The 26,076-nt window shown below is 38.9% G+C and overlaps 1 protein-coding gene across 1 annotated transcript; it reads left to right on the top strand.

Moving 5' to 3' along the window:
* The first annotated feature begins 22,967 nt into the window (after positions 1-22,967).
* Positions 22,968-24,714, top strand: LOC147396764 (uncharacterized). The gene has a single exon (XM_086449470.1). It carries the CDS (start codon positions 23,045-23,047, stop codon positions 24,404-24,406), a length of 1,362 nt encoding a protein of 453 aa, XP_086305596.1. The 5' UTR covers positions 22,968-23,044; the 3' UTR covers positions 24,407-24,714.
* The last annotated feature ends 1,362 nt before the right edge of the window (positions 24,715-26,076 follow it).

Genomic DNA, 26,076 nt, shown 5'->3' with positions numbered 1-26,076 from the left:
ATATTTCTTTGAGTAGGAAAAGAATATGGCATTATCCTTTTTAAAATTCGGAACTGCGTTTTCAAAACTCTGAAAGCTCGTTCAATTACATTTTTTAGTCTAGTATGTGCATGGTTGAATATTTCCTCCTTACACCTAGGATGTCCACGATGAAAATTAGGTAACCAATAATGCATATTGTGATATGGTGTCATAAAACCTCGTGTGTGTGTATGTAGCATCAATTAAATAATATTTATCTACATCAAAATGAATACATTGCTAAATGAGAAATACATATAGATACTATATTTATTACTAATAAAACTATATGAAATACTAATAATACCAGATGGAGGTATTGAAAATCTATTTGCGGGATTACAGATAGTCTTTATTAAGACCCTTGAATCATGCGTCACTATTTCTCATCCAGCTTGCACGTATGTAAATATCATATCAAAATTATAAATAATCATTACATTTTGATAACATTTAGACATTCTCCTTTCTTTGTAAGAAATTTGTTTATCCGATGGAATGTAAGTATGGATGAGTATTCTATCAATCGCACTAAGAACACCCTTGTTAATTAATTAAAGTATATTATTATTGATAAAAAATATAAACATAAATATAAACTATCATAGATAGAAAGTTAGGTACCTTGAACATTTGTCTAAGATGTCGATGAGTTCGAATTTCTTCCATTGGTTGATCAAAAGATGGTGATATGATCATTTCTTTGGAAAAGTACAACATAGCTAATAGAATTTTTGGAAATACTTATGAATTGTTTACAATGAATGTAAGAATCAATTTTTTATTAGTTGATACCGACAATTATGACCTACTATCATAAGAAATATTGCATTCATCTCTGGTATTTTCACATGTCTACTATCCACGACGATTATGTCTTCTTCATATATCTTGTCAGGCTGTGGAAGGATATTTCAATGCAAGGATATTTGAAGGGGAAAGAAGGCCGAAAGAGGAGGGGGGGATTTTATACGTAGGTGGGCTTAATCAACATGGGTTTTAGTGGAAATGAATTCACATGGTGCAATAACATATTTGGGATAGAGGTAAGATTTTGAGTTTGCCTGGATTTTTTTTTCTTGTAGACTTGATTTTTTTCATTTGGGTGCCAAGAGGTGAAAATAATTTTGATGAGATTACCTTCTAATCGTTGGAGATTTGTCATGAATTCAACCCTAATTCTTGATGACTTGTTAACGACCTATATGACCCGATCCCCCGGCCGAAATTTTGGATTCATTTGGTTTGGTTTTTTATCTGACCCATTTTATCCTCTTTGTAACCCTAAGTATATAAATGGTTTTTAGATTTCATTCTTATGTGTGAGAAAGGTGAGCCACAAGAGAGAGCTTAGACTGAGTGTAATAGGGGACTAAGGTTTTTGATGAACTTCGTAGAAATCTCGTTGTTAATATAATGGATTGATCATCGCTGCTCGTGGACATAGCCATCTTGTCGAACCAAGTAAATCGTGTGTTCTATTCTGTTTTCTCTATTTCATTTTTTTTTTTTGCTTTAAATTTTCTGATTGTAATCCGTTTTATTCATTGCACGCTTTTGCACAACACTAATAAATCAATGTGCATCGTTCATATAATTTGAAAAGAAATATTAGAATCCGAGGCTGTTTAGATTCTTAAATTTATGGACGGAGAGACTAGACTATCCATATGTGGTGAAGAAGACATTGGAAGGATATGGAGAAGGTTCTCCTGTCTATAGAGATTTTGTGAAATTGGAAAGGATTAAATCTGCCCTCAAGGAATGGAATAAAAAAATCGTGGTTGATCTAGATAGAAAATCATATAGGCCGAATTGAGGGTTTGAATCTCAATAAGCCATAAACAACTATTATAGTGATATCTACTTGGAATGCTGATAAGAATCCCCATTTGCATGACTTGCAAATGTGGCTTTGGTCCTGTTTAGAAGTTGCACACAGAAAGATTGGGGAAGTTGGCTGAGATATTTTCTTTTGTTAATTTATTAATTGTTTCCTTGCAATTGAAAGAGTCAAGTAGTAGTTAGTTATTAAATGTAAAGAGTTGCTGGAAGCTCTCCTAGTATTTAGTTCCACTAGTCAGAGTTGCTGAAAGCTCTCCTAGTATTCAGTTCCACTAGTTGGAGTTGCTGAAAGCTTTCCCTATTATTTGGGGTTATTGTTGTAATAATTGTGGCCTATTTAGGTTCACTCCTCAACGAAATAAAGTACCATGAGGTTGAATACAAATTACTCCCCAAACCTCTGTTCTTCTTCTTCTCTTCTCTTCTCAAAAGATTCTTCCTTATCAGTGGTATCAGAGCCATTCCGGTTCATGGATACACGTTAAAACAAACGCATAGTTTCGTAATGAGGTTAATGAAGCCCTTTGCCCATCACGATACCAACTTCGATGAATTAAACCACAATGTCGGTGAATTAAACCACAATTTTGGTCGGGTCAGTGATGCCTTACAAGGAGTCCTTGGCGAAATGCAGGCATTGCGAATGGCCCAACCCAGTCGCACCCTTGACAGAGAAGTTAATCCATTTGCGGTTGGAGAAACTTCCCACAACAGGTCTTCCGCCACAACCACTCCCATTCGAGATCAGAATCACACTAACCTCAAGCTGAATTTTCTGACCTATGGAGGTGAGGATCCCACCCGGTGGATATTCAAAGCCGAGTAGTACTTCGAGTTTAAGAATATCGACTCTCCACAACAGGTGCAGTTGGCATCATTTCACCTGGAAAATGTCGCACTTCAATGGTATCGATGGTATACAAAAAATCGTGGTCCCTTACGCTGGAACGAGTTTACCAAAGCCCTCCTCCATCGCTTTGGTCCAACTGATTATGATGATCCGTCAGAAGCATTATCACGTCTCAGACAAACTACGACAGTTAATGCGTACCAAGAGGCATTTGAAAAATTATCCCACAAGGTAGATGATCTTCCGGAAAATTTTTTGGTTGGTTGTTTTATTGCAGGGTTGAAAGATGAAATTCGATTGGATGTACGAGTTAAGCAACCGAAAACGCTATCCGAAACAATCAGTGTGGCTCACCTCATTGAAGAATGAAACCAATTTCAACGGAAACCGGGTAATTATTTTCGGCCTGCAACACCCTTACACCCAATCAGACCCCAACCAAGTTCCACGATGGGACTTCTTGGACCTTCTCTTTCTCAGCAGCCAACTCAGGCAATCAAACATTTCAACGGGCCTGTTCGGCGTCTCACGGGACAAGAAGCCAAGAAGAGACGAGAAAAGGGCCTATGTTTTTATTGCGATGAGAAGTACATACCCGGACACCGCTGTTCACGACCACAGCTGTTCTTGATGGTAGATGTGTTACCGGGAGATGAAGTCGAGGATGTAGACATGGACATAGAGCCCCCCGAAGAGGCCATTCCAGAAATATCGTTCCATGCCTTGGCTGGAACAACACAACCACAAACTTTTCGGGTTATCGGCAAGGTAGGAAACCGTGAATTAACAGTGCTAATTGATGGGGCAGCACCCACAATTTTATTGATCAGTCTGTTGTTACCAAACTTGGACTATATGTGGTTCGTGACAAGGTATTTCAGGTAACGGTCGAAAATAAAGAAATAATTGAGTGCACAGGTCGTTGTGTGGGACTCTCCCTCTCCATCCAAGGTTTCATAGTATGAGCTGATTTTTACGTACTTCCTGTTGCAGCTTGTCAGGTAGTTTTGCGGGTGCAATGGTTGGAAATGTTAGGTCCAATTGAAACTGACTACAAAAAGCTCAGTATGTCCTTCATACAATCCGGTCAGACTTATGTTTTGCAAGGGATGAACCGTTCTGAGCTCACTCCCATGAGTGACAAAGAATTATTGCATCTATCAGGTATGGGGTTTTTTGTTCATGTGGTTACAGAGGAGGCAACCATCCAAGACACCGAATTACCATCGGAACTCAGTCAAATACTATCAGCGTTCACACACGTGTTTGAGGAACCCACCAAATTGCCACCTGTGCACAGCCACGACCATCGGATTCCATTGCTACCAAACCAGCCACCAGTTAATGCAAGACCCTACAGGTACCCGCATTACCAAAAAAATGAGATTGAAAATCTAGTCAAGGAATTCCTCAAAATCGGAATTATTCGACCTAGTCGGAGTCCATTTCCGTAGCCAGTCTTGCTAATCAAGAAGTCAGATGGATCTTGGCACTTTTGCATCGACTACCGGGCACTCAATGATATCACAGTTAAGGATAAATTTCCGATACCAGTCATCGATGAGCTGCTTGATGAATTACATGGCGCAAAATTTTTTTCGAAGCTAGACTTGCGATCTGGGTACCACCAAATCAGAGTCCATGAAGAAGATATACCAAAGACTACCTTTCGAACTCATGACAAACACTATGAATTCCTAGTGATGCCGTTCGGTTTGACAAACGGCTTCCTTTCAAAGTCTTATGAACGACATTTTTCGACCACATTTGCGAAGGTTTATTCTTGTTTTTTATTGATGATATCTTGGTGTATAGCCGGTCTTGGAAGGATCATCTACAACACTTGACACAAGTGCTTCAAATTCTGTCTGAGCACCACTTATATGTAAAACTCTCAAAGTGCCAGTTTGGGGTAATGAAAGTGGGGTATTTGGGTCACCTTATTTCCTTCGATGGTGTGGCAGTTGATCCGGCGAAGATACAATCAGTTCAGAATTGGCCAGTGCCCACATTGACTAAGGGTGTTCGCGGTTTCCTTGGGTTGCAGGGTATTACCGCAAATTTGTGAGGGGTTTTGGTGTGATAGCAGCGCCATTGACAAAGCTTCTAACCAAAGATGGGTTTAGCTGGTCAGATGAGTCTCTTTTGGCCTTTAACAAATTGAAAAATGCTCTCATTTCACCTCTGGTATTGCGGTTGCCCGACTTTGCACAGCAGTTTGTGGTGGAATGTGACGCATGTGGGGATGGTTTAGGTGCCATTTTGTCTCAACAAAACCAGCCAATAGCTTATTACAGTGAAGCCTTGAAAGGAAAGGCCAAATTATTATCAATTTATGACAAGGAAATGTTGGCTGTGGTAAAAGCCGTTCGAAAGTGGCGACCATACCTCTTGGGCAAGCCGTTTGTAATCAAAATGGACCACCGAAGTCTAAAATATCTCTTAGAGCAAAGACTCACCACGCCTTCGCAAGCACGATGGCTACCTAAAATAATGGGATTCGATTATTCTATTCAGTATAAAAAGGGTAAAGACAACCAAGGTGCCGACGCTCTCTCATGCATTGCCGTTTTCCAATTTCAGGCTTTGTCTTTACCGATTACAGATTGGTGGTCGACACTACAACATGAGGTACTCCAACATCCTTATTATGCAACTTTGTCTACTAATCTGTCTTTAAATTGTATTCGAAGGGATGGAGTTTGGATGCAAAATGGAAAAATTCACTTGAGTCCCACCTCATCACTGTTACCAACTGTTTTGGCCGATGGCCATTCTTCTCCAGCCGCTGGCCATTTCGGTTATCTAAAGACTCTTAGTCGAATTTCTGCTAGTTTTGTTTGGCCTGGCATCCGCACCTCTATTAAGGAATTCATTCGAAACTGTGAGGTGTGTCAACGATGTAAAAATGAGACCCTTCGTTCAGCTGGATTGCTTCAACCCCTACAAATTCCGCAGCGAGTTTGGACGGAAATATCCATGGACTTTGTCGAAGGATTGCCGACGTCACAGGGCCACAACGTGATCATGGTTGTTGTTGATCGTCTCTCAAAGTATGCACATTTTGTGCCATTAAAGCACCCTTATACACCAGCATCAGTAGCTAAATGCTTTATCAACAATGTTGTGCAATTGCATGGTATGCCTCTTTCAATCGTCAGCGACCGAGACAAAATTTTCATTAGTACTTTTTGGCAATCTTTGTTCAAGTTGCCTGGCACGTCATTGTGTTTCAGTTCCAGTTATCACCCACAAACCGACGGCCAAACCGAGGTGGAGAATCGCACCATTGAGCAATATCTACGATGCTTTACTTACGACCAGCCCAAAAGGTGGATGGAGTGGCTCTCTTGGGCAGAATATGGATACAATACAGCCGTCCATTCCTCTACCAAATTGTCTCCTTTCGAAGCAGTTTACGGGGTTCCTCCTCCCTCTATGATATCTTACATTCCAGGCACAACAAAGGTTCAGGCTGTAGATGACTTGCTGCGCACAAGAGAGGAAATACTTCGCGAGCTACGACGAAATTTGTTGGAAGCACAAATGCGCATGAAGGCACAGGGGACCTGCATCGTCGCAAAGTCACCTTTGAGGTAGGTGATTATGTATTCTTAAGGCTGCAGCCATATCGCCAAAAATCACCGGCTTTTCGAAGTTCCTTAAAATTGGCACCTAGATTTTTCGGACCTTTTAAAATCCTTGCCCGAATCGGGTCGGTGGCTTACAAACTAGACCTTCCAGCGGAGGCATGAATACACGATGTTTTTCACGTTAGTTTACTAAAAAAGAAGTGGGGACCCATCAACGAGACAACGATTGTAACACTTCCTCCCATCTCAGCAGATGCTACTGTACTACCAGAACCTGAGTTCATCTTGGATCGTAGGGTTATTAAAAAGGGAAAATACCGTCCGAAAACGGAAATCCTGGTCCAGTGGAAGGGAGCTCCTCCAGAAGATGCTTGATAAGGTCCCAATTATTCAATTTTGGGACCACAATTGCACTAAGATTACCATTACATAAATGTTAGTTCATTTAAATAATTGCAAAATTATTTTATTTATCCAAATTAATAGAGCTAATGATATATTAGTGTTAATTGTAGCGCACGTGGAAGCTAACAAATCGCGAAACAATTACGGTTACAATACACGAGCCGAAAGGAAGCATCCATAAAAATCTCGATCGATTTGGGCGCCACGTCACCGCGCCGCGGCTAGGCATGACCGCGCCGCAGTCATCTCGAGGAATTTGCCCTCGAGATTTTCACAGAAGCTTCTAGAAGCTTCGGTGGTTGTAACTGAATGGGTAGTTTGAAGCGAATCATCCGAAAAGTTAACCCGATTGCCCGAATACGAACATTATAAATTTGAGGGTTGATTTTAGAGAAGGGTCCTTCTCTTGCTCTCTTCTTCTCTAAGTTTTGATTTCTCCTCTTTGTAATTCTCTGCAATTTTCCTTTGAGTGAGATCTTGAGTGTAGTGAGAACATCAAGAGGAACCACTCATTGTTTATGTAATTTGGGAAGAGCTATAAAAGGAGAATTTCGGATCGATCATCGTCTTCATCTTCTTCACCCATATTCTTTGCTTTTTATTAATTGTTGCAATTATGAATCTTGCAATGAGTGGCTAGAATCTCCTTAGAGAGTTCAATAATGCCAGAGCAAGTCCATCCATTTAATGTAGTTTCAAATTCATTATTCTTGCTTATCTTGTTAAATATTCTGTAAATTCTTCTTTGATTAGATCCCTTAGCTTATATTTCTGATTCAACTTTGATAGCCATTACTTAGATAAGTTCAAGAATGGCTATGCTCTGTGAAGAATCAGAATATAGATTAAGCAATCTCAATCAGATTAGGATTTACATGAATAACTTCTAGTTACTTTCGTTGATTAAACGGCTCCACTTTCCGATCCATGAGCAATGACTTGCTACATGGATTGAGTTAGATTCAGAATTAATCTGCATTGTGGATGGTTTGCAAAGGCTACATTGAACTCTCTAATCCTTCTCTCTTAGAATTTCAATCTTTATTTTCTGTTTAGATTTCAATTTAGTTTCTACTACAACTTTGTTTTGTTTTTAAAACTAATCTGTTTTCCAATTCTGTTTTGGCATTTTTATCCGAATGAATCTGTGAATCCTCATTGTCCCTGTGGAACGAATTCGACTTACCCAAAGTCCATTTCTTAATCTTAATCTCTGCATCTCTATTGCAAGTTTTACAACCGATCAAAATGGCGTCGCTGCCGGGGACAGCGAGTTGATTCATTTTTCAATTCGGAAAATATCCGAAATAGTTTCCGAAACAGAACCGAATGTGTTTTGCTTGAAACAGAAGCCAAACGAACAGAAAAAAAATTGAAAAAAATTTCATTACAATCCTCAGGATATCAGAAACCATTTCCAATTTGAAAAATCGATTTTCATCAAAATTTTACCGCGCCGCGGTTGTCCCTTGGTGCGCCGCGGTGACGTGGCAACATTTTCTGCTGATTTTTGTTGGACAAGTTTCTGACATCATGGACATTGTAATGGTCATATTGATTTTTTTTTCTTAGTATTCTGATTTGAATAATTTTGTTCTGTTCAGGTGAAGGACTCGACGGAAGTCGACGAAATTGACGGAAGGCGACACGTGGAATTTTTATCCACTAAATTGGTTCTATCACCAAGAAGATCAGCAATTTTCAATTCTCTGCATTTTATTTTTTTTAGAAACCAACTTGTATTAGGAACTTGAACTTGTATTAAATTTTAATAGTATCCGAGAGGGCTCGGATTGTAATAGATTTAGGGACGGACGATAGTGGGACGAAACTATCTCAGCCCCTCGGGTTCGTACACCAAGTTTGGTGTTGGTGGCCCGAGTCGACTCAATTAGATCATCCCCCGTCTAGAACGGGAGGTAAATTTCGAAACACTCACGCATCACTCGCTAGTGAGTTTCTGTATTGCTTTTGAGTGACTAATTTGTACACATTGGATTGCACCTAGTAACAAGGGCACCCTTACGAGGATGGCACCATAAGATAAGAATCGGAGTTCATTACCGATTTCTTGCCCTTCTAGGAAAATCAAATTCACAGCAAATTAATTAATTAAAATTTGATTAGACTGGACTCTAGGTTCCATCGAGCTCATTAAGCAAAGCTAATCAAAAGTTGCACCAATTGCACTTCTTGATCGTGAACAGTGCCTAGCGCAATCTTGCCCTGTAGTTCTACGTGAATTCAGGGGATAGACTACGTCTATTCAAGACGAGAGGTGATCTAAGAGTGCCCTTGCTCAGCATTGTGCGCCACCTCTCCTCTGGAGATTAAACTGGCTGTTCCGATTTCAGAGATTTGGGTTGGAGGCTTTGATTAATCCTTTGAACCAGTTAGGAGCTGTCTAGTAATAGGCACCCAGTTCTCACGTGTGAATTTCTCCCTCCTATTGTGTGCAATTTGGTAGTGTATGTTAGGTAGGAGATCGCAGAAAAATCCAATTGTATTTGATCCGGAGATCACAAGGTCTCACCCTCTACCTAAGGTTAGAAGAGAAAGCAACACCGTTCTCACTCCACCAGTCCCAGAAATGGATCCACATCCACTTCCACCTCATCACATCCATGAGGATCAACGAACACTCAATGAGTTGTTCGCACCTATTACTGCCAACCCTCCATCATGTATAATTCTACCTGCCGCTAACGTGGCACAATTTGAAATTCGGGCAGCCACCATCAATATGCTGCCCAAATTCCACGGTTTCGAAAGCGAACAACCGTACAATCACCTCAATAAATTCTTGACCTTATGCCAGACATTCAAAAATGGTCACCTCGACGATGAGAATGTCAAGCTTAGGTTATTTCCACTCTCTCTTGAAGACCATGCTGCGGCTTGGTTAAACTCTTTGTCCTCCAACTCTATCACTACATGGGATGAGTTGTCGAGAAAATTCATGGCCAAATTCTTCCCTATGGCGAAGACGGAACAATTCAAAAATGCCATTCGGAACTTCAAGGGAAGACCGGATGAAGAATTCTCCCAGACTTGGGAAAGGTTCAATGACCTTCTTGTCAAGTGTCCACATCATGGGATAGACAAAGCCCAATTAGTTAATTTCTTTTACCGAGGTCTCCCAACAGCCCAGCGTATTCTTCTCGAGTCTATGCATCAGGGTAAATTCATGAATCAAACTCCTAATCAAGCTTATGAATTCTTAGTCGAATTGGCTGAGAATGCTCGAAATTGGAGCACAAACATAGGAGATTTCGATAGAGGAGATTTAGGAGTCAAGAAGCCGGGCATGTATGAGGTTAAGTCTGACCCTGAACTTAAGAGTGTCATGAATAGCCTTGTGAGTAGCTTACAAAGTCTCAATAAGAAGTTCGACGCTTTCAGTGTCAAATCCAATTTCCAAGAAGCCACTCCAATTTTGCAAGTCGCCACAGAGACATTTTCATCATGTCAGCTGTGTGAGAATTTCAATCATTCTACAGAGAATTGTCCCACCTTGACTCTCTCGCAGTCAGAGCAAGCCAATGCTGTTGGAAATTACAGCACATATAGGAAACCCACTCCTAACTCCTATAGTCAGACGTACCATCCCGATAATAAGTTTTACCCCAATTTTTCCTATCGACAAAGTGAACCTATCCAATCAGGAGGTCCTCCAGGGTTTCAGAAAAATTTCAATCGTCAAACTCATGCTGGTACGAACCTATCTTTGGTTCCGCAACCATCCTATTCTTCACCTCAAAATTCTGATCAACGGGCGATCGTTGTCGACCCTATGACCAATTACTCTCCTCCTGTTGCTCAAACAAACTCAGCATTGGAATCAATGATGGCTGAGATATTAAAGCAACAACAGCAACTCATACAGCAACAAATCCAAACTACCCAGAACCAGTCTCAGACCAACCAGGTCACTGCGCAAGCAATCAAAAATTTAGAGGTTCAGATGGGTCAGTTAGCTTCATCCATAGGAGAGAAAAACAAAGGCCAGTTTCCCAGTCAAACTGTGCCAAATCCAGCAGGAACTGTTCCAAGAGGACAGTATGAAATCAATAGTCAGGCAGGTCCCTCTAGTTCTGTCCAAGCCGTCCACACCTTACGATCTGGCAAATTGGTGGACAATAAAGTTGAAATGCCTGAGGAGGTTCTATCCAAAGAAACAACCTCTAGTGCACCTTCCACAGAAAAAGAAGACCAGTCTAAGGAAACACCTCCTCCTCTCGAAAGTCGAGTAATCATTCCCAAAGCTCCGTTCCCTCATAGACTTCTAGACAACAAAAAGGGAAAACAATTGGAAGGAATTCTAGAAGTATTCAAAAATGTTCAAATAAATATTCCCTTCCTTGACGCAATTCGTCAAATTCCCTCATATGCCAAGTTTCTCAAAGATCTCACCACAGTGAAGCGAAAAACTCCTGTGCCAAGAGAGGCTATGATGACAGCCCAGTCTTCCTGTCTGATTCAGCAGACAATTGTTCCTAAATTCAAGGACCCAGGCTGTCCTACAATTTCTGTGCACATTGGAGAAACGATGATTGAGAAATGTCTATTAGATCTTGGGGCTAGTGTGAATCTTCTTCCTTTCTCAGTCTACCAGCAATTAGGTTTAGGTGAACTTAAACCTACGGATATCACTCTGAGTCTAGCAGATAGATCGGTGAAGATTCCCAAGGGAATAGTGGAGGATGTGATTATCAAAGTGAAGGATTTCTACTTTCCTGCTGACTTCGTGGTTCTTGACACTGAACCTGTCATTAACCCAAATTCTCATGTTCCAGTCATCTTAGGAAGACCCTTTTTAGCCACTTCCGATGCAGTCATCAAGTGTCGCAATGGTATCATGACCCTATCATTTGGGGACATGAAGGTCAAAATGAATGTCTTCCAAAATAAGTTTCAATCTACTGACATGGATGATTTGGAAGAAGTCAACATGATCGACACCCTGGTCAGTAGCACTTTTGAGGAAGTGGAGAACAAGGATCCGCTAGAAGAGTATTTTGGCCAATTCGGCCTTGAGTTCGATACTAAGAAATCCATCAGGGAGGTGAACTCTCTTCTTGAATCTGTCCCTATGATGGATTGGCAACCAAAAATTCAGAGTCTGTCCTCTCTCTCGTCATCCCTAATAGTGGAAGAAATTCCAAAGCTTGAGTTAAAACAATTGCCTGATACGCTGAAAAACGCATTTCTGGGTAATGCTGAAACTTTTCCAGTCATTATCTCCCCTACTCTAGAAAAATCACAAGAAAATCGGTTACTTGACGTTCTGCGCGAAAATCGAGAAGCTATTGGGTGGACCATAGCTGATATCAAAGGCATCAGTCCTTCTGTGGTCATGCATCAAATTCATCTTGAGGAAAATTTCAAACCATCGAGAGAACCACAGAGGCGACTCAATCCGGTGTTACAAGAGGTCGTTCGAAAAGAAGTCATCAAACTTTTAGATGCGGGTATTATATACCCCATCTCGGATAGTAAATGGGTTAGTCCAGTTCAGGTTGTCCCTAAAAAGTCGGGTGTTACAGTTGTGACAAATCAGGATAATGAACTCATACCTACTCGAGTCCAAACCGGATGGAGAGTTTGTATAGACTACCGAAAACTGAATACGATGACACGTAAGGATCACTTCCCTCTTCCATTCATCGATCAGATGCTTGAACGTTTAGCCGGTCATGCTTATTACTGTTTTCTTGACGGATATTCGGGATACAACCAAATCCCAATAGCCCTAGAAGACCAAGAAAAGACAACGTTTACCTGTCCATTTGGGACCTTCGCCTATCGACGTATGCCCTTTGGGCTATGTAATGCTCCTGCCACCTTTCAAAGGTGCATGTTGAGTATATTTTCTGATATGGTCGAAGACTTTCTTGAAGTCTTCATGGACGATTTTTCTGTATTTGGGTCGAGTTTTGATGACTGTTTGAATCATTTAAAGCTAGTTTTGAAAAGATGTCGAGAGAAGCACCTCGTGCTAAATTGGGAAAAGTGTCACTTCATGGTTACCTCTGGGATAGTTCTAGGGCACATTATTTCCCACAAAGGAATTGAGGTAGATAAAGCCAAAGTCGATCTCATCGCAAATCTCCCTCCACCTAGAACTGTGAAAGAAGTTCGTTCGTTCCTAGGGCACGCAGGGTTTTACAGAAGGTTCATCAAAGACTTCGGAAAAATTTCAAAACCCCTGTGTGATTTGTTAGCCAAAGACATTTCTTTCGAGTTTTCTACCGCTTGTTTATCCGCCTTTGAGAAGCTGAAAACTGAGTTGACCTCAGCACCTATTATCCAACCACCCAATTGGGATCTCCCATTTGAGGTGATGTGTGATGCATCCGATTACGCTATAGGTGCTGTATTGGGGCAACGAGTTGACAAACTCCCCCATGTCATCCAGTATGCCAGCAAGACGCTTAATGATGCCCAGCTCAATTATTCCACCACGGAAAAGGAACTACTAGCAGTAGTTTTTGCCTTAGATAAATTCGTTCCTATCTTATAGGGTCCAAAGTAGTCATTTTCACTGACCACGCAGCGCTGAAATACCTTCTTGCCAAGAAGGATGCAAAAGCGAGGTTGATACGATGGATTCTTCTTCTTCAAGAGTTTGATCTCGAAATTCGAGACAAAAAGGGATGCGAAAATGTGGTTGCAGACCACTTATCTAGGCTAGTAGTTGAAACTCTCTCTGACTCTCTTCCGATTTCTGAAAATTTTCCTGACGAGCAAATCATGGCAGTTTCTAATTCTGACACACCTTGGTACGCTGACATTGTCAACTACCTGGTGACAGGTCAAACTCCAACCTCTTGGAGTAAACAAAATCGCCTGCGCTTCCTCACCCAAGCCAAATGGTTCTTCTGGGATGATCCGTATTTATTCAAATACTGTCCAGACCAGATAATTCGTCGGTGTATTGATGAGAAAGAACAAGTGGGATTCTCGAGTTTTGCCACAATCATGCTTGTGGTGGACATTTTGGAGGAAAGAAAACAGCAGCTAAAATCTTACAGTGTGGTTTTTATTGGCCCACAATCTTTCGTGACGCTCATCTCTTTGCTAAATCTTGTGATAGATGTCAACGTCTAGGAAAAATCAGTCGAAGAAATGAGATGCCCCAACAACCAATTTTGATCATCGAAATCTTCGATGTTTGGGGCATTGACTTCATGGGTCCCTTCCCCATTTCACACGGATTCCAATACATTTTAGTCGCAGTCGACTACGTGTCAAAATGGGTTGAAGCCACAGCTTGTCGAACGAATGATCATAAGGTTGTTGTTCAATCTAAAAAATACTGTGTTTGCCCGATTTGGTACCCCTCGTGCTATCATTAGTGATGGAGGGAAACATTTCTGTAACCGAGTTTTCGAAAGCTTGATGCGCAAATATTCAATCACTCATAAGGTAGCTACTCCGTATCACCCACAAACCAGTGGGCAGGTCGAAATTTCTAATCGTGAGATCAAAACCATTCTTGAAAAAACCGTCAATCCGACTCGTAAAGATTGGTCCTTACGATTATCAGATGCCTTGTGGGCCTACAGAACAGCGTTCAAAACTCCAATAGGAATGTCCCCTTATCGGTTAATCTTTGGTAGAGCTTGTCATTTGCCAGTCGAACTTGAGCATCGAGCTTATTGGGCGATCAAACATTTAAATTTTGATCTAGCGAAGGCCGGCGAGCTTAGAAAACTCCAACTCACTGAGTTGGAAGAATTAAGGAATGATGCTTATGATAGCGCAAAACTTTACAAAGATCGAATGAAAAGCTGGCATGATAAGCACATTCAGAGAAAATCTTTCCACGTAGGCCAGAAAGTGCTCCTGTATAACTCTCGCCTTCATTTATTTCCAGAGAAATTAAAGTCCCGTTGGACTGGACCATTTTTGATCCACAATATTCACCCTCATGGAAACATCGAGGTACTCAACCCAGCCAATGGAAATATTTTCCAAGTCAATGGCCAAAGGCTGAAGCCATTTTAGGCTCTCCCTCATCCATCAGAAAAAGACTCATTTCTGAGTAATCCTGTGTACCAGGATTAGCTCTAATTCCATGTCTGGCTGAAGACATTAAACTTAGCGCTACTTCGGGAGGCAACCCTTGATTTTTGTACATATTCTGTGTGACCATGTAGGATTTATTTTTCAATTCTTTCTACATTCACTAACTTTCTTTCAGGTGTACACCCTGTGTAGTGTGCTTTTCACTTTTACACCCTGTGTGGAACATTTCTTTTGGTTGTACCTACAACTTTTGCAACGTAATGACATCCGCTTTCAGGTGTACTCTAAACCTCTACTCTTTAATCATTGATGACAATGTTAAATTTAGGTTTGGGGGTGTGGATAGCACATTTCAATTAAAATAAATAAAAAATTTTTACATTGTTTTCGGTACATTTTTCAAAAATACCTTCATCAAAATTTTTATATGTACTGCCATCATATGAATTTTTAAACCAGGCTCATGTCCAATTTGTTTATAAATTCTTATTCCTCAGAAACAAGATATTTTGAAAAACAAAATTCACGCCACTTCTGATTGTAGTGAAAAAGTTATTTTGGATTAAGAGTTGTCTTCTTCACTGTCTAGAATGAGAGGGAAAGCTTGAAAAATAATGAACTTTGACCTCCTTGTCCTTTGGTTGGCTGAATAGAAGAAAAACAGAACTGTAGTTGATATTTTTGGAGACAGCAACCATAGGATTAGACTGGGTACCTTGAAAAGGGCTACCTACTTTTTGAAAAAAGAATATCAGAAAATGATAAAGCGTGAAAAAGGTTGAAAAGAAAAGCAGAAAGATGTGAAGGTTAGAACTGAAAAAGTGCAAATTGTAAAAAGAGTCCAATGGGACCAAAATAGTTCAGTAGGGTGAAAGCCGTCAATGGTAAAAACGTGAGTACACTGGAATATCACAGATAAAGCCCCTTAAAGGTATTAAAGTGAACATCCATACTTCTCACAATTCCAGACAGGAGGCTCAGTTTCGAGTTAGAATTTAGGCAGACCCATGCATTTTAGTAGTTAAGAAGGGAAACCTTGTTCCGAAAAATTTATGTTACAATCAGAAAAATTTGTGCACACACTCAAGATATTTCTGAAAATGAGGAATAAAAAGAATTTTTACTCAAATAGACCTTTGACTGGATTCTGAAAATTGGTGTGATGGCATTATATACAATAATTTCGAAGTTGTTATCTTTCAAAATGTTAGAATTTTGTGGGTATATTCACTGCAAACCCTCACGAGTCAAACTCGTCCACTAGGGGTAACCTAGGGGTTTAAGGGCTTACTGCATAGGCTAAATGCAGTCGGGAACCTCACGAAAGAGGAGTTGTTTAGATTTAAGTTTTGCTCGGGACTAACAAAATTGAGGTTTGGGGGTGTGATAAGGTCCCAATTATTCAATTTTGGGACCACAATTGCACTAAGATTACCATTACATAAATGTTAGTTCATTTAAATAATTGCAAAATTATTTTATTTATCCAAATTAATAGAGCTAATGATATATTAGTGTTAATTGTAGCGCACGTGGAAGCTAACAAATCGCGAAACAATTACGGTTACAATACACGAGCCGAAAGGAAGCATCCAGAAAAATCTCGATCGATTTGGGCGCCACGTCACCGCGCCGTGGCTAGGCATGACCACGCCGCGGTCATCTCGAGGAATTTGCCCTCGAGATTTTCACAGAAGCTTCTAGAAGCTTCGGTGGTTGTAACTAAATGGGTAGTTTGAAGCGAATCATCCGAAAAGTTAACCCGATTGCCCGAATACGAACATTATAAATTTGAGGGTTGATTTTAGAGAAGGGTCCTTCTCCTTGCTCTCTTCTTCTCTAAGTTTTGATTTCTCCTCTTTGTAATTCTCTGCAATTTTCCTTTGAGTGAGATCTTGAGTGTAGTGAGAACATCAAGAGGAACCACTCATTGTTTATGTAATTGTGGGAAGAGCTATAAAAGGAGAATTTCGGATCGATCATCGTCTTCATCTTCTTCACCCATATTCTTTGCTTTTTATTAATTGTTGCAATTATGAATCTTGCAATGAGTGGCTAGAATCTCCTTAGAGAGTTCAATAATGCCAGAGCAAGTCCATCCATTTAATGTAGTTTCAAATTCATTATTCTTGCTTATCTTGTTAAATATTCTGTAAATTCTTCTTTGATTAGATCCCTTAGCTTATATTTCTGATTCAACTTTGATAGCCATTACTTAGATAAGTTCAAGAATGGCTATGCTCTGTGAAGAATCAGAATATAGATTAAGCAATCTCAATCAGATTAGGATTTACATGAATAACTTCTAGTTACTTTCGTTGATTAAACGGCTCCACTTTCCGATCCATGAGCAATGACTTGCTACATGGATTGAGTTAGATTCAGAATTAATCTGCATTGTGGATGGTTTGCAAAGGCTACATTGAACTCTCTAATCCTTCTCTCTTAGAATTTCAATCTTTATTTTCTGTTTAGATTTCAATTTAGTTTCTACTACAACTTTGTTTTGTTTTTAAAACTAATCTGTTTTCCAATTCTGTTTTGGCATTTTTATCCGAATGAATCTGTGAATCCTCATTGTCCCTGTGGAACGAATTCGACTTACCCAAAGTCCATTTCTTAATCTTAATCTCTGCATCTCTATTGCAAGTTTTACAACCGATCAATGCTTCTTGGGAGAACTTGTGGCGTTTCGCCAAAACTTATCCAAAATTCGGCCTTGAGGACAAGGACCTTCTTAGGGGGATGGATTGATAAGAATCCCCATTTGCATGACTTGCAAATGTGGCTTTGGTCCTGTTTAGAAGTTGCACACAGAAAGATTGGGGAAGTTGGCTGAGATATTTTCTTTTGTTAATTTATTAATTGTTTCCTTGCAATTGAAATAGTCAAGTAGTAGTTAGTTATTAAATGTAAAGAGTTGCTGGAAGCTCTCCTAGTATTTAGTTCCACTAGTCAGAGTTGCTGAAAGCTCTCCTAGTATTCAATTCCACTAGTTGGAGTTGCTGAAAGCTCTCCCTATTATCTGGGGTTGTTGTTGTAATAATTGTGGCCTATTTAGATTCACTCCTCAACGAAATAAAGTACCATGAGCTTGAATACAAATTACTCCCCAAACCTCTGTTCTTCTTCTTCTCTTCTCTTCTCAAAAAATTCTTCCTTATCAAATGCCAACAAGGTTGTTGGCCTTGAAGTCCTTGATTAAGAAACATGCGTGTCATGTTAAAGACAAGTAAGGGGTTCTCAAACAAACAAACAAACAAAAACGTCCACAGAAGCCATATCAAAGAATGTTAAAGCATGTAAAATATTGTAGGTTGGGAGTTGGGAAATCAATTCATGAGAGGGAAATCACCAACCAGATTCAGTTTTAGATCTCAGATGGATCAAATAAGATTACCTGTAATTGAGGCAGATCATCACCAATGTTCTCATCCAAATCATTATTAGCATTATCTTGATCAAGAAGGGAATCCTAAAATTATAAATTAAGAAAATTGAAGAAAGAAGATGTTAATAAACCGACTGACTGGGGAAAAAAAGTGAAACCAGAAACTACAAAACGTACAAGGACATTTGTAATTGGTGCAATTTCAGAAAGAAGAGCATCTACAGATATTGCAGTTGAAATGCTAGGAGGTGCTGACGATGAGCTTGCAGCATCAGCACTCGCGGTACGAAGACTAGTGACGATCTCATACAATAGACTAATACAACGGAGAGTAACTCTATATTAGTTCAAATGGTTAAGATATCATGACAGATATTATATCACAAAACATGCTACTATCGCATTACGTTTAGTACTGTTCCTCTTTTAGTTATTAAGAATCCAAAAATAAATTCACTTTAATAGAAAGTGAATCACTTTATAAAGACGCATTATCAGTACTTAGATTTTCAAGGACCCTAAATGATTTGATGGAAATTACCTCATCCATACCAGCACCAACCTTCAGGTTCCCCAAATCATAATATTTCTCAAGCTTACTCGAAAGTGATGAAGAAAATTGGGGCGGGTGAAGGACATTGTAGAAGAAAATGGAGACTGAATCATAATAAAATTGTGGCCTTGAGGAGTTGTGATCACCATCAAATTTAATAATATTTTTATCTCCCTGCACAAAGTACAAAGATCATAAATGAACTGTCACATAAATCCAATAAAACCTATACGAATTAATTACACACTATGTACTCTTAATATGTGTTTAGTCAAGGGTCAAATGCAATGCACTGCTCTATAGAGTATTTATTGGCAAATGTTAATCAATGTACACAATCCATCATTTGAAATGAATAATATAATACTGAAATCGTCTCGACCCATTTTTACTAAATAGTGGATAGGGGTCCGATTATTAATGGTGGACTTTTGAGAAATGAGAGTCGTCACCTAGTTTAGGTCTAGGAACCAAAATTAACTCTAAATGGATATGGGTTGATCCACGAATCAGAAAGATGGGTAAGGGGTCAGATTACGGGTTTTAGAAGGTGTTAGGCACTGAACCTGCTCGATCAACATGATCGGTCTCTACTACGATCCAAAATCATCCTATGGTCAACATACAAAGACTACAGTTAAGGTTACAGTCCAATCATCATCATCAATTTATGTGGTGTTTGCCAAACAAATCCTATGACTAAAATCCTTCAATTATTACATGATTGTTCCTTGAATTTTGAAAAAATGAACTTTGAAAAAGCCTTGTATCACCTTTCACATTTTAAAATTCACATGGCAACATTTTCAAATTATCCAAAATAAAAAACTCCTGCAACATTCTCCAAGTAGGAAAAATCATAAATACCAAAACTGTTAAATAGAAACTCGTGAAATTTCTAAATTAGGAACTTGAATTTTCCTAATCTAGAATTTGGAAAATATATAAGGAGTTACCAAAATTAGAAGTTTATAAACCGAATCCTCCCAAAATAGAAAGTCTCCATAAAGATCGAATTTTTGAATTAGCAATTTCAGAATCTATGAGCATGAACTTTCCAAATGGAAAAAAACAAAATCTTCCGAATTGGAAAATTGCTAAAACGTGAGATTTCTAAAATAGAAACTTATAAATGTATGTTTTTCCCAAAATAGAAAATCATGCAATTCTCAGATTAGAATTGCATGACTATTTAGGTAATTTCTTTTCAACATGAGATCGATCGAGGGAAACAGAAAGAGATCGAGGGATCGATCGAAAGAGACCGTGAAAGAGAAATGGAGAGGTCGGTCGAGAGTGACGAGATCGAGAGGTTGATCGAGAGAGATGAGATCGAGAGAGTGACTGAGAGAGAGATCGAGGGAGCAACTGTGAGTGTGTGAGAGAGAGAGAGAGAGAGAGAGAGAGAGAGAGAGTCCGGATCGTTCCAATAGAAGAGACGGAAATTTGGACGTTTAAGACGGCTTTAAAAGGTAAAACGGTTTAATACCATTTTTAAATAGAAACGGCTTAATGTCGTTTTAAATATCTGTTCTTATTTTATAATTTTTTTGTTGTGTGGGTATAATGATAATTTAATCTGATTGCACAATAGTTTTAAATGAGGCTCATATGCCTAACTGTAATTTACTATATATTTGTTTTTAAATGATCTTTATAACTGATCAGTTTTTCTAATTAATTAAGATCACATATTCAATTTCTACCATTTATATGCTTTTGGTGAAGTAGCGGAAAAATAGATATTTCGCTATTCTACATTATTCATTTTTATCTTTTGTAAAAAATATGCTACTTATTTGCCAAATCAGTAAAAAATACCATTAGTAATTACTTTTGAAATGGTATTGTTAATGTAATTTCAAGATCTTTCATTCATGAGTTGGTAAATTTCTCTATTTTTAATAATTCATCCCACTGAAGTCTAAGGAAGATAAAATGTGAGTACAATCCATTATTAATTTCAATTCTTTAACTTTTATCAAAATAAAAAAAAAGATGGTTTCTCTAAAATTTGTTTTTCTTGTGCCTTTAATAATGTATGCAAGGGACATTAATTGGGGCACACTAGTTGGTGTTTTTGGTTTGGGGATGCATGTGTCTCTTGTATCACTCCGCAAAAGCTCGATATGCTCAATTTATGATCCTTGAGGGGAAAATCAATAACTTCATTTCCAAATTATAAGTGGTAAACGGAGGCTATTCAGTTTAGTCAAGAAGATGTCAACCTCCAGCTGATTCAATTTGGTTTTTTTTTTTTTCTTCAATTTAATATTATTATATATTTTCTAATCCGAAACTTATGATACATTTCTAGAAACCTAACAACTGGGGAAAAATGTCAACCTCCAGCTGTTACACTAATTTATCAGATTATTTATATAGAACATTAAAAAAAAAAAAAAAAAATTATCTTCAACTCTATATATTAAATCGCAGTGCTAAAAGATTTTTAACCCATTTTTAGAGTAACTTATTAAAATCAAAGCATTGACGTGGGAAATGAGAATCTTGCACACTAGTTTGAATATATGAGTATAGCTTACCCAAATTAATGGTGAAGAATTCTATTTGTGAAATAATACATGATACATCTTAGGTGTATTATCTTGTGAACATACCCCCATATATCATACCCACATGATCCCCTTAACATGTCGATCCTCGTCGACCAATGGTTTCCAACTTTGCTTGATTCAAGGGGTACCCACTCGAAACAAGACCTACATTAATCAGTTGGTTATGATCACATACACGCATTTGACATGTTTGACTAAAGATATGGTTCAAGATTAAAAAAAAAGAAGTTGTGAAATTCAATATATCTAATCACAAACACAATAAAAATAAAAGAAAGATGAATGAACGCTAGATGATTTTTAATGTGGCTTGGTCGCAGTGCCTACGCTCACTAATGACATTAGAATTATTCGCTAACATTGAGGTAGAAATTATATTTTGAAATTTTCTTATTACCTCTCTGAGACATTTAAATCTTGAAACACTAGTTTCCCGTAAAAATTTCTCTTTGGCAACTTTAAAACAACCTACAATTTCAAGTCTATTACCCAAATGAAAATTGTCAAGTTATTAAGGCTTGAAGAGTGTTGATCCCACGACCTATATTCAAATCCCGTTGAACCCATCTTCATCTCTAATGACCGCTAGCTAATCCCTTATTTGCCTAGTAAGCCTATTATGTATACGGTTACAATGTGAAAAAAAAAAAACCCATATTTGACAGCCCAAGACTGTCGAATTTCAAAAAAATTGATGGACCAAGATGTTGAATTTTTATTTTCGACATGTTGAAACTGTCAAATTAATGAAGAATGGGAGAAATTCGATGGCTCTAAGACATCGAATATGAGGAAACATAACAATTTTCAATAGCCATGAGCCATCGAAATTTGATTTCCAAAATTAGTGGGCCCTGGCCCGTGGAATTTTCTTATCGAATTTTCCAATTTTCACGTAATGGGCCAGAATCCACTCATGAAAAAGGAACTCATATGCTTACTCACAATTCCAACCGTGTAAATATGAAATTCAATGGTTGGGATAAAAGATGTATTTTGAAAATACATAACGTATCTCTAAGATAAATCTCAATCATTGGATTTCGCATTTACATAGTCGGCATTGTGAGTGAACATGAGTTCATTTCCATGTGTTTGTGTGGCACGTGCTCCTGATATACAAAAATTGCCATGGTTGATACAATTTGAGATTATGGGTCCAGGGTTCTGCCATTTGTCACTCTCAAATTTTGTGCAAGCTGTTAAGTGCATGCCTATGATTGATCACCAATTGGATTCAAGATATCTACCGAAGCAAAGTTCAAACGCTGAAAAATATATAATTAAGTGTTAAAATAGGTTTATCTTATAATGTTGATATTAGAGGGTCCATGCTAGAAACAAATAATAGAATACAATTATGATTGCAGCTGTAACATCAATGGATCATGGACTTCATCAAGGAATAGAAACTTGAGAAGCCGGATGAAGCTGGAACTGGTCGCACTAAACCACATTAATTTGAATAAAAAACATGATCAGCCGGCCTTATCCAACCTACTCCCCCTAATATCAAATCCATTGACTTATTCTTTGTCTACTTAATTGGAAAAAATCAATGGAGTGGGAGAGTTATTGGAAGCAAACATCCAATAGTTTAAGAATAAAAATAAAGGATATTAGTTTATCAAGAGTTTGGAAATTGAAGGGTTCAATATATAAAGGGCTTAGAACCCTCTCAAATTCAATTCACAAGCAACTAAATCTATATAGCTCTCTTTGATCTGAGAGAATTGTGGTGGTAACAGGCCGGGCAACCATTGGAAGTAGGCCAACATGGCTCGGCTAGGGCTTTCTCTTGTTTTGGCTTTGGCATTTTGCCTGTTAGCCACCAACGTAGTGGCAGATAATAGACCTTATTATTACAAATCACCACCACCACCATCGTCACCACCTCCTCATAAGTATTATTATAAGTCTCCACCGCCACCACCCCCGACATACCACCATAATTCGCCGCCGCCTCCTAAGTATTACTACAAATCCCCACCTCCACCACCACCAAGGCATCACCATCACCATAAGTCACCACCTCCACCATATTACTACAAATCTCCACCCCCTCAATCACCATCCCCACCTCCTCCATATTATTACAAGTCTCCACCCCCACCATCTCCATCCCCACCTCCTCCTTACTACTATAAATCTCCAACACCACCTTCTCCATCGCCGCCACCTCCTTACATTTATAAGTCACCACCACCACCATCACCGTCGCCACCTCCTCCCTATTATTACAAGTCTCCGCCACCACCTTCTCCATCACCACCACCTCCTTACATTTACAAGTCTCCACCACCACCTTCTCCATCGCCTCCACCTCCATACATTTACAAGTCACCACCACCGCCATCACTGTCGCCACCTCCTCCCTATTATTATAAGTCCCCACCTCCACCTTCACCATCTCCACCTCCTCCCTACTATTATAAATCTCCACCTCCACCATCGCCATCGCCACCTCCTCCATACTATTACAAGTCCCCGCCCCCACCATCACCATCACCGCCACCTCCTTACATTTACAAGTCACCACCACCACCGTCACCATCGCCACCTCCTCCCTATTATTACAAGTCTCCACCTCCACCTTCACCATCTCCACCTCCTCCCTACTATTATAAATCTCCACCTCCACCATCACCATCGCCGCCACCTCCTTATTACTACAAATCCCCACCTCCACCATCCCCGTCACCTCCCCCTCCATATTACTACAAGTCCCCACCTCCACCATCACCCTCACCACCACCTCCTTACTACTACAAATCACCACCTCCTCCATCTCCATCACCTCCTCCTCCATATTACTATAAATCACCTCCACCCCCATCACCATCACCTCCTCCACCATATTATTACAAGTCTCCTCCACCTCCATCACCCTCTCCTCCTCCTCCATATCTCTACAAATCACCACCACCTCCATCACCATCACCACCTCCTCCATATTATTACAAATCACCTCCTCCTCCTTCGCCATCACCGCCACCTCCTTATCACTACGAATCTCCTCCTCCTCCAACAAAATCACCCCCTCCTCCTTACTATTACAAATCACCTCCTCCTCCATCCCCATCACCTCCCCCACCATATTACTATACATCTCCCCCTCCACCTCCTAAGGGATACTAGACATAACTATTATTTATTTCATCTAAGTATCTCCCTTGGATGAAATATGATTATGATTGTCTCCTTTCTTTATTGTTGTCTTTTAAATTTTTTTTCTTGCAGTTCGTAGAACGGAAAAATTTGATGTTGTCAGTCAGCCACATTGTTCTATCCACTCGATTCTGAAATAAAGAACAGATTTGGAAATAAAGGAGTTCAGAAGGGATGCCTCACAATTTGTGATCATGTAGTGTATTTGTACAATTTGGTTATTGATAAAATTGATTAAAAAGTGAAATGAAGGGATCGGCCATCATATTTATGTTGCCTACTTGACTTTATGATAACATTTCGAAATAAAAAGATTTCTTACTACAAGACTCTTGCGCTGATGTTTGTTTATTTGGTTTATTTGTTCATTCAAGTACTATAAAACAAGAGTTGTGTTCATACATGGAGAACCAGCTTCTTGGGTAATCACTTTCACAAGCGTATGAACTTGTCTAGGCTAATACTAGTAACCAATTTTTACCAGTGGTCCATCGTAGAAAAATGAGTGATAATTTCATAGTATTAACATAACAATGGTAACACAATATGGTTAAGGGAAGGATCATTTAGAGTCCAAATCGAGGCTTCAAAAATGGACAGTCATAGAACTCCAAATTTAAACTGTGTTGATTAACTGAGATAAACATATATTCTTTTAATTGTTTTTTCTTTCAGGGTTCTTAAAATTTTGTTCTATACATCCACATGCAAGGCTGGATTTACAGTGGGGACAATGGGGGATTTGCCCCCACAAGAATTTTTAAATATTGTAAGGATCTACAATCTACTACGACTAATAACAAAGGCGAAAATAAAATTCACTGCTATTGCCCCCACAGAATTTTTAAAATTTGTTAAGTGTGTTCCATATAGATAGGTGGTCCTTGAGTCAATGAAATCCAATCTCATGCACACATTTGCCGATTCTTCAGCTTAGGTTGATTGGAAGACATTGCTGCCAGGGTTTGAAAAAATCTGATTTTTATTGAGAATTCTTGGATGATGATTACATTTGGTCATTGGGTTTATATAGATTGAAACATCCACCAATACAAAAAGGTAATCAATCAATCCAATATTCTAAGATATTTAATTGATGCAAATCTAATATCTTCAAGATATATAATAGCATTGATATAGTATATCTCATGCACAATATTATAATGCATACATCTTATCTCTATTACTCTCCCGCAATTGCATGGTTCTTTAGATAAAGACTATGCAATTGATTACATAACATATTAACCTTTTATCTCATGATGAAGTTGAAGATGAATCGTCGCAAGGTCCAATCACGCTTGATGATGGCATTTTCTGTCTCTGAAATCTATCACTATTGCATCCCGCTCATTTTTGAGTCTATCAGAGCCGGTGGCCTACTAGATTATAGATTTGTCATGATCTCTCCCAAAAGCATGGAAATATGGATCGTGTGATTTAAATACAAGAACTCAATAAAGAGATTTTAGATAAAATAAAAATTGAGATTGTGAGGTATTAACTTGTAAAGTAGAGAGATTTATAGAAACATAAAGAAAAGTGAGATTTTTATTGAAAAAAATAAAAATAAAATACTAATAAAAAGAAAAAAATGATTTAAGTTCGGCGATGGCCCCACCGCCATCGTCGAAAACTAA

The sequence above is a fragment of the Akebia trifoliata genome, chromosome 8 (genome assembly GCF_017979445.1).
Source record: "Akebia trifoliata isolate Shusen 1 chromosome 8, ASM1797944v1, whole genome shotgun sequence".
NCBI classification, from domain to species: Eukaryota; Viridiplantae; Streptophyta; class Magnoliopsida; order Ranunculales; family Lardizabalaceae; genus Akebia; species Akebia trifoliata.
The sequence above is the reverse complement of the archived record's forward strand: the minus strand, read 5'-3'. Positions and strand labels throughout refer to the sequence as shown.

Excerpts from the sequence above, each read along its gene's own strand:
- LOC147396764 (XM_086449470.1), top strand. The coding sequence starts at position 23,045 with ATGGCTCGGCTAGGGCTTTCTCTTGTTTTGGCTTTGGCATTTTGCCTG.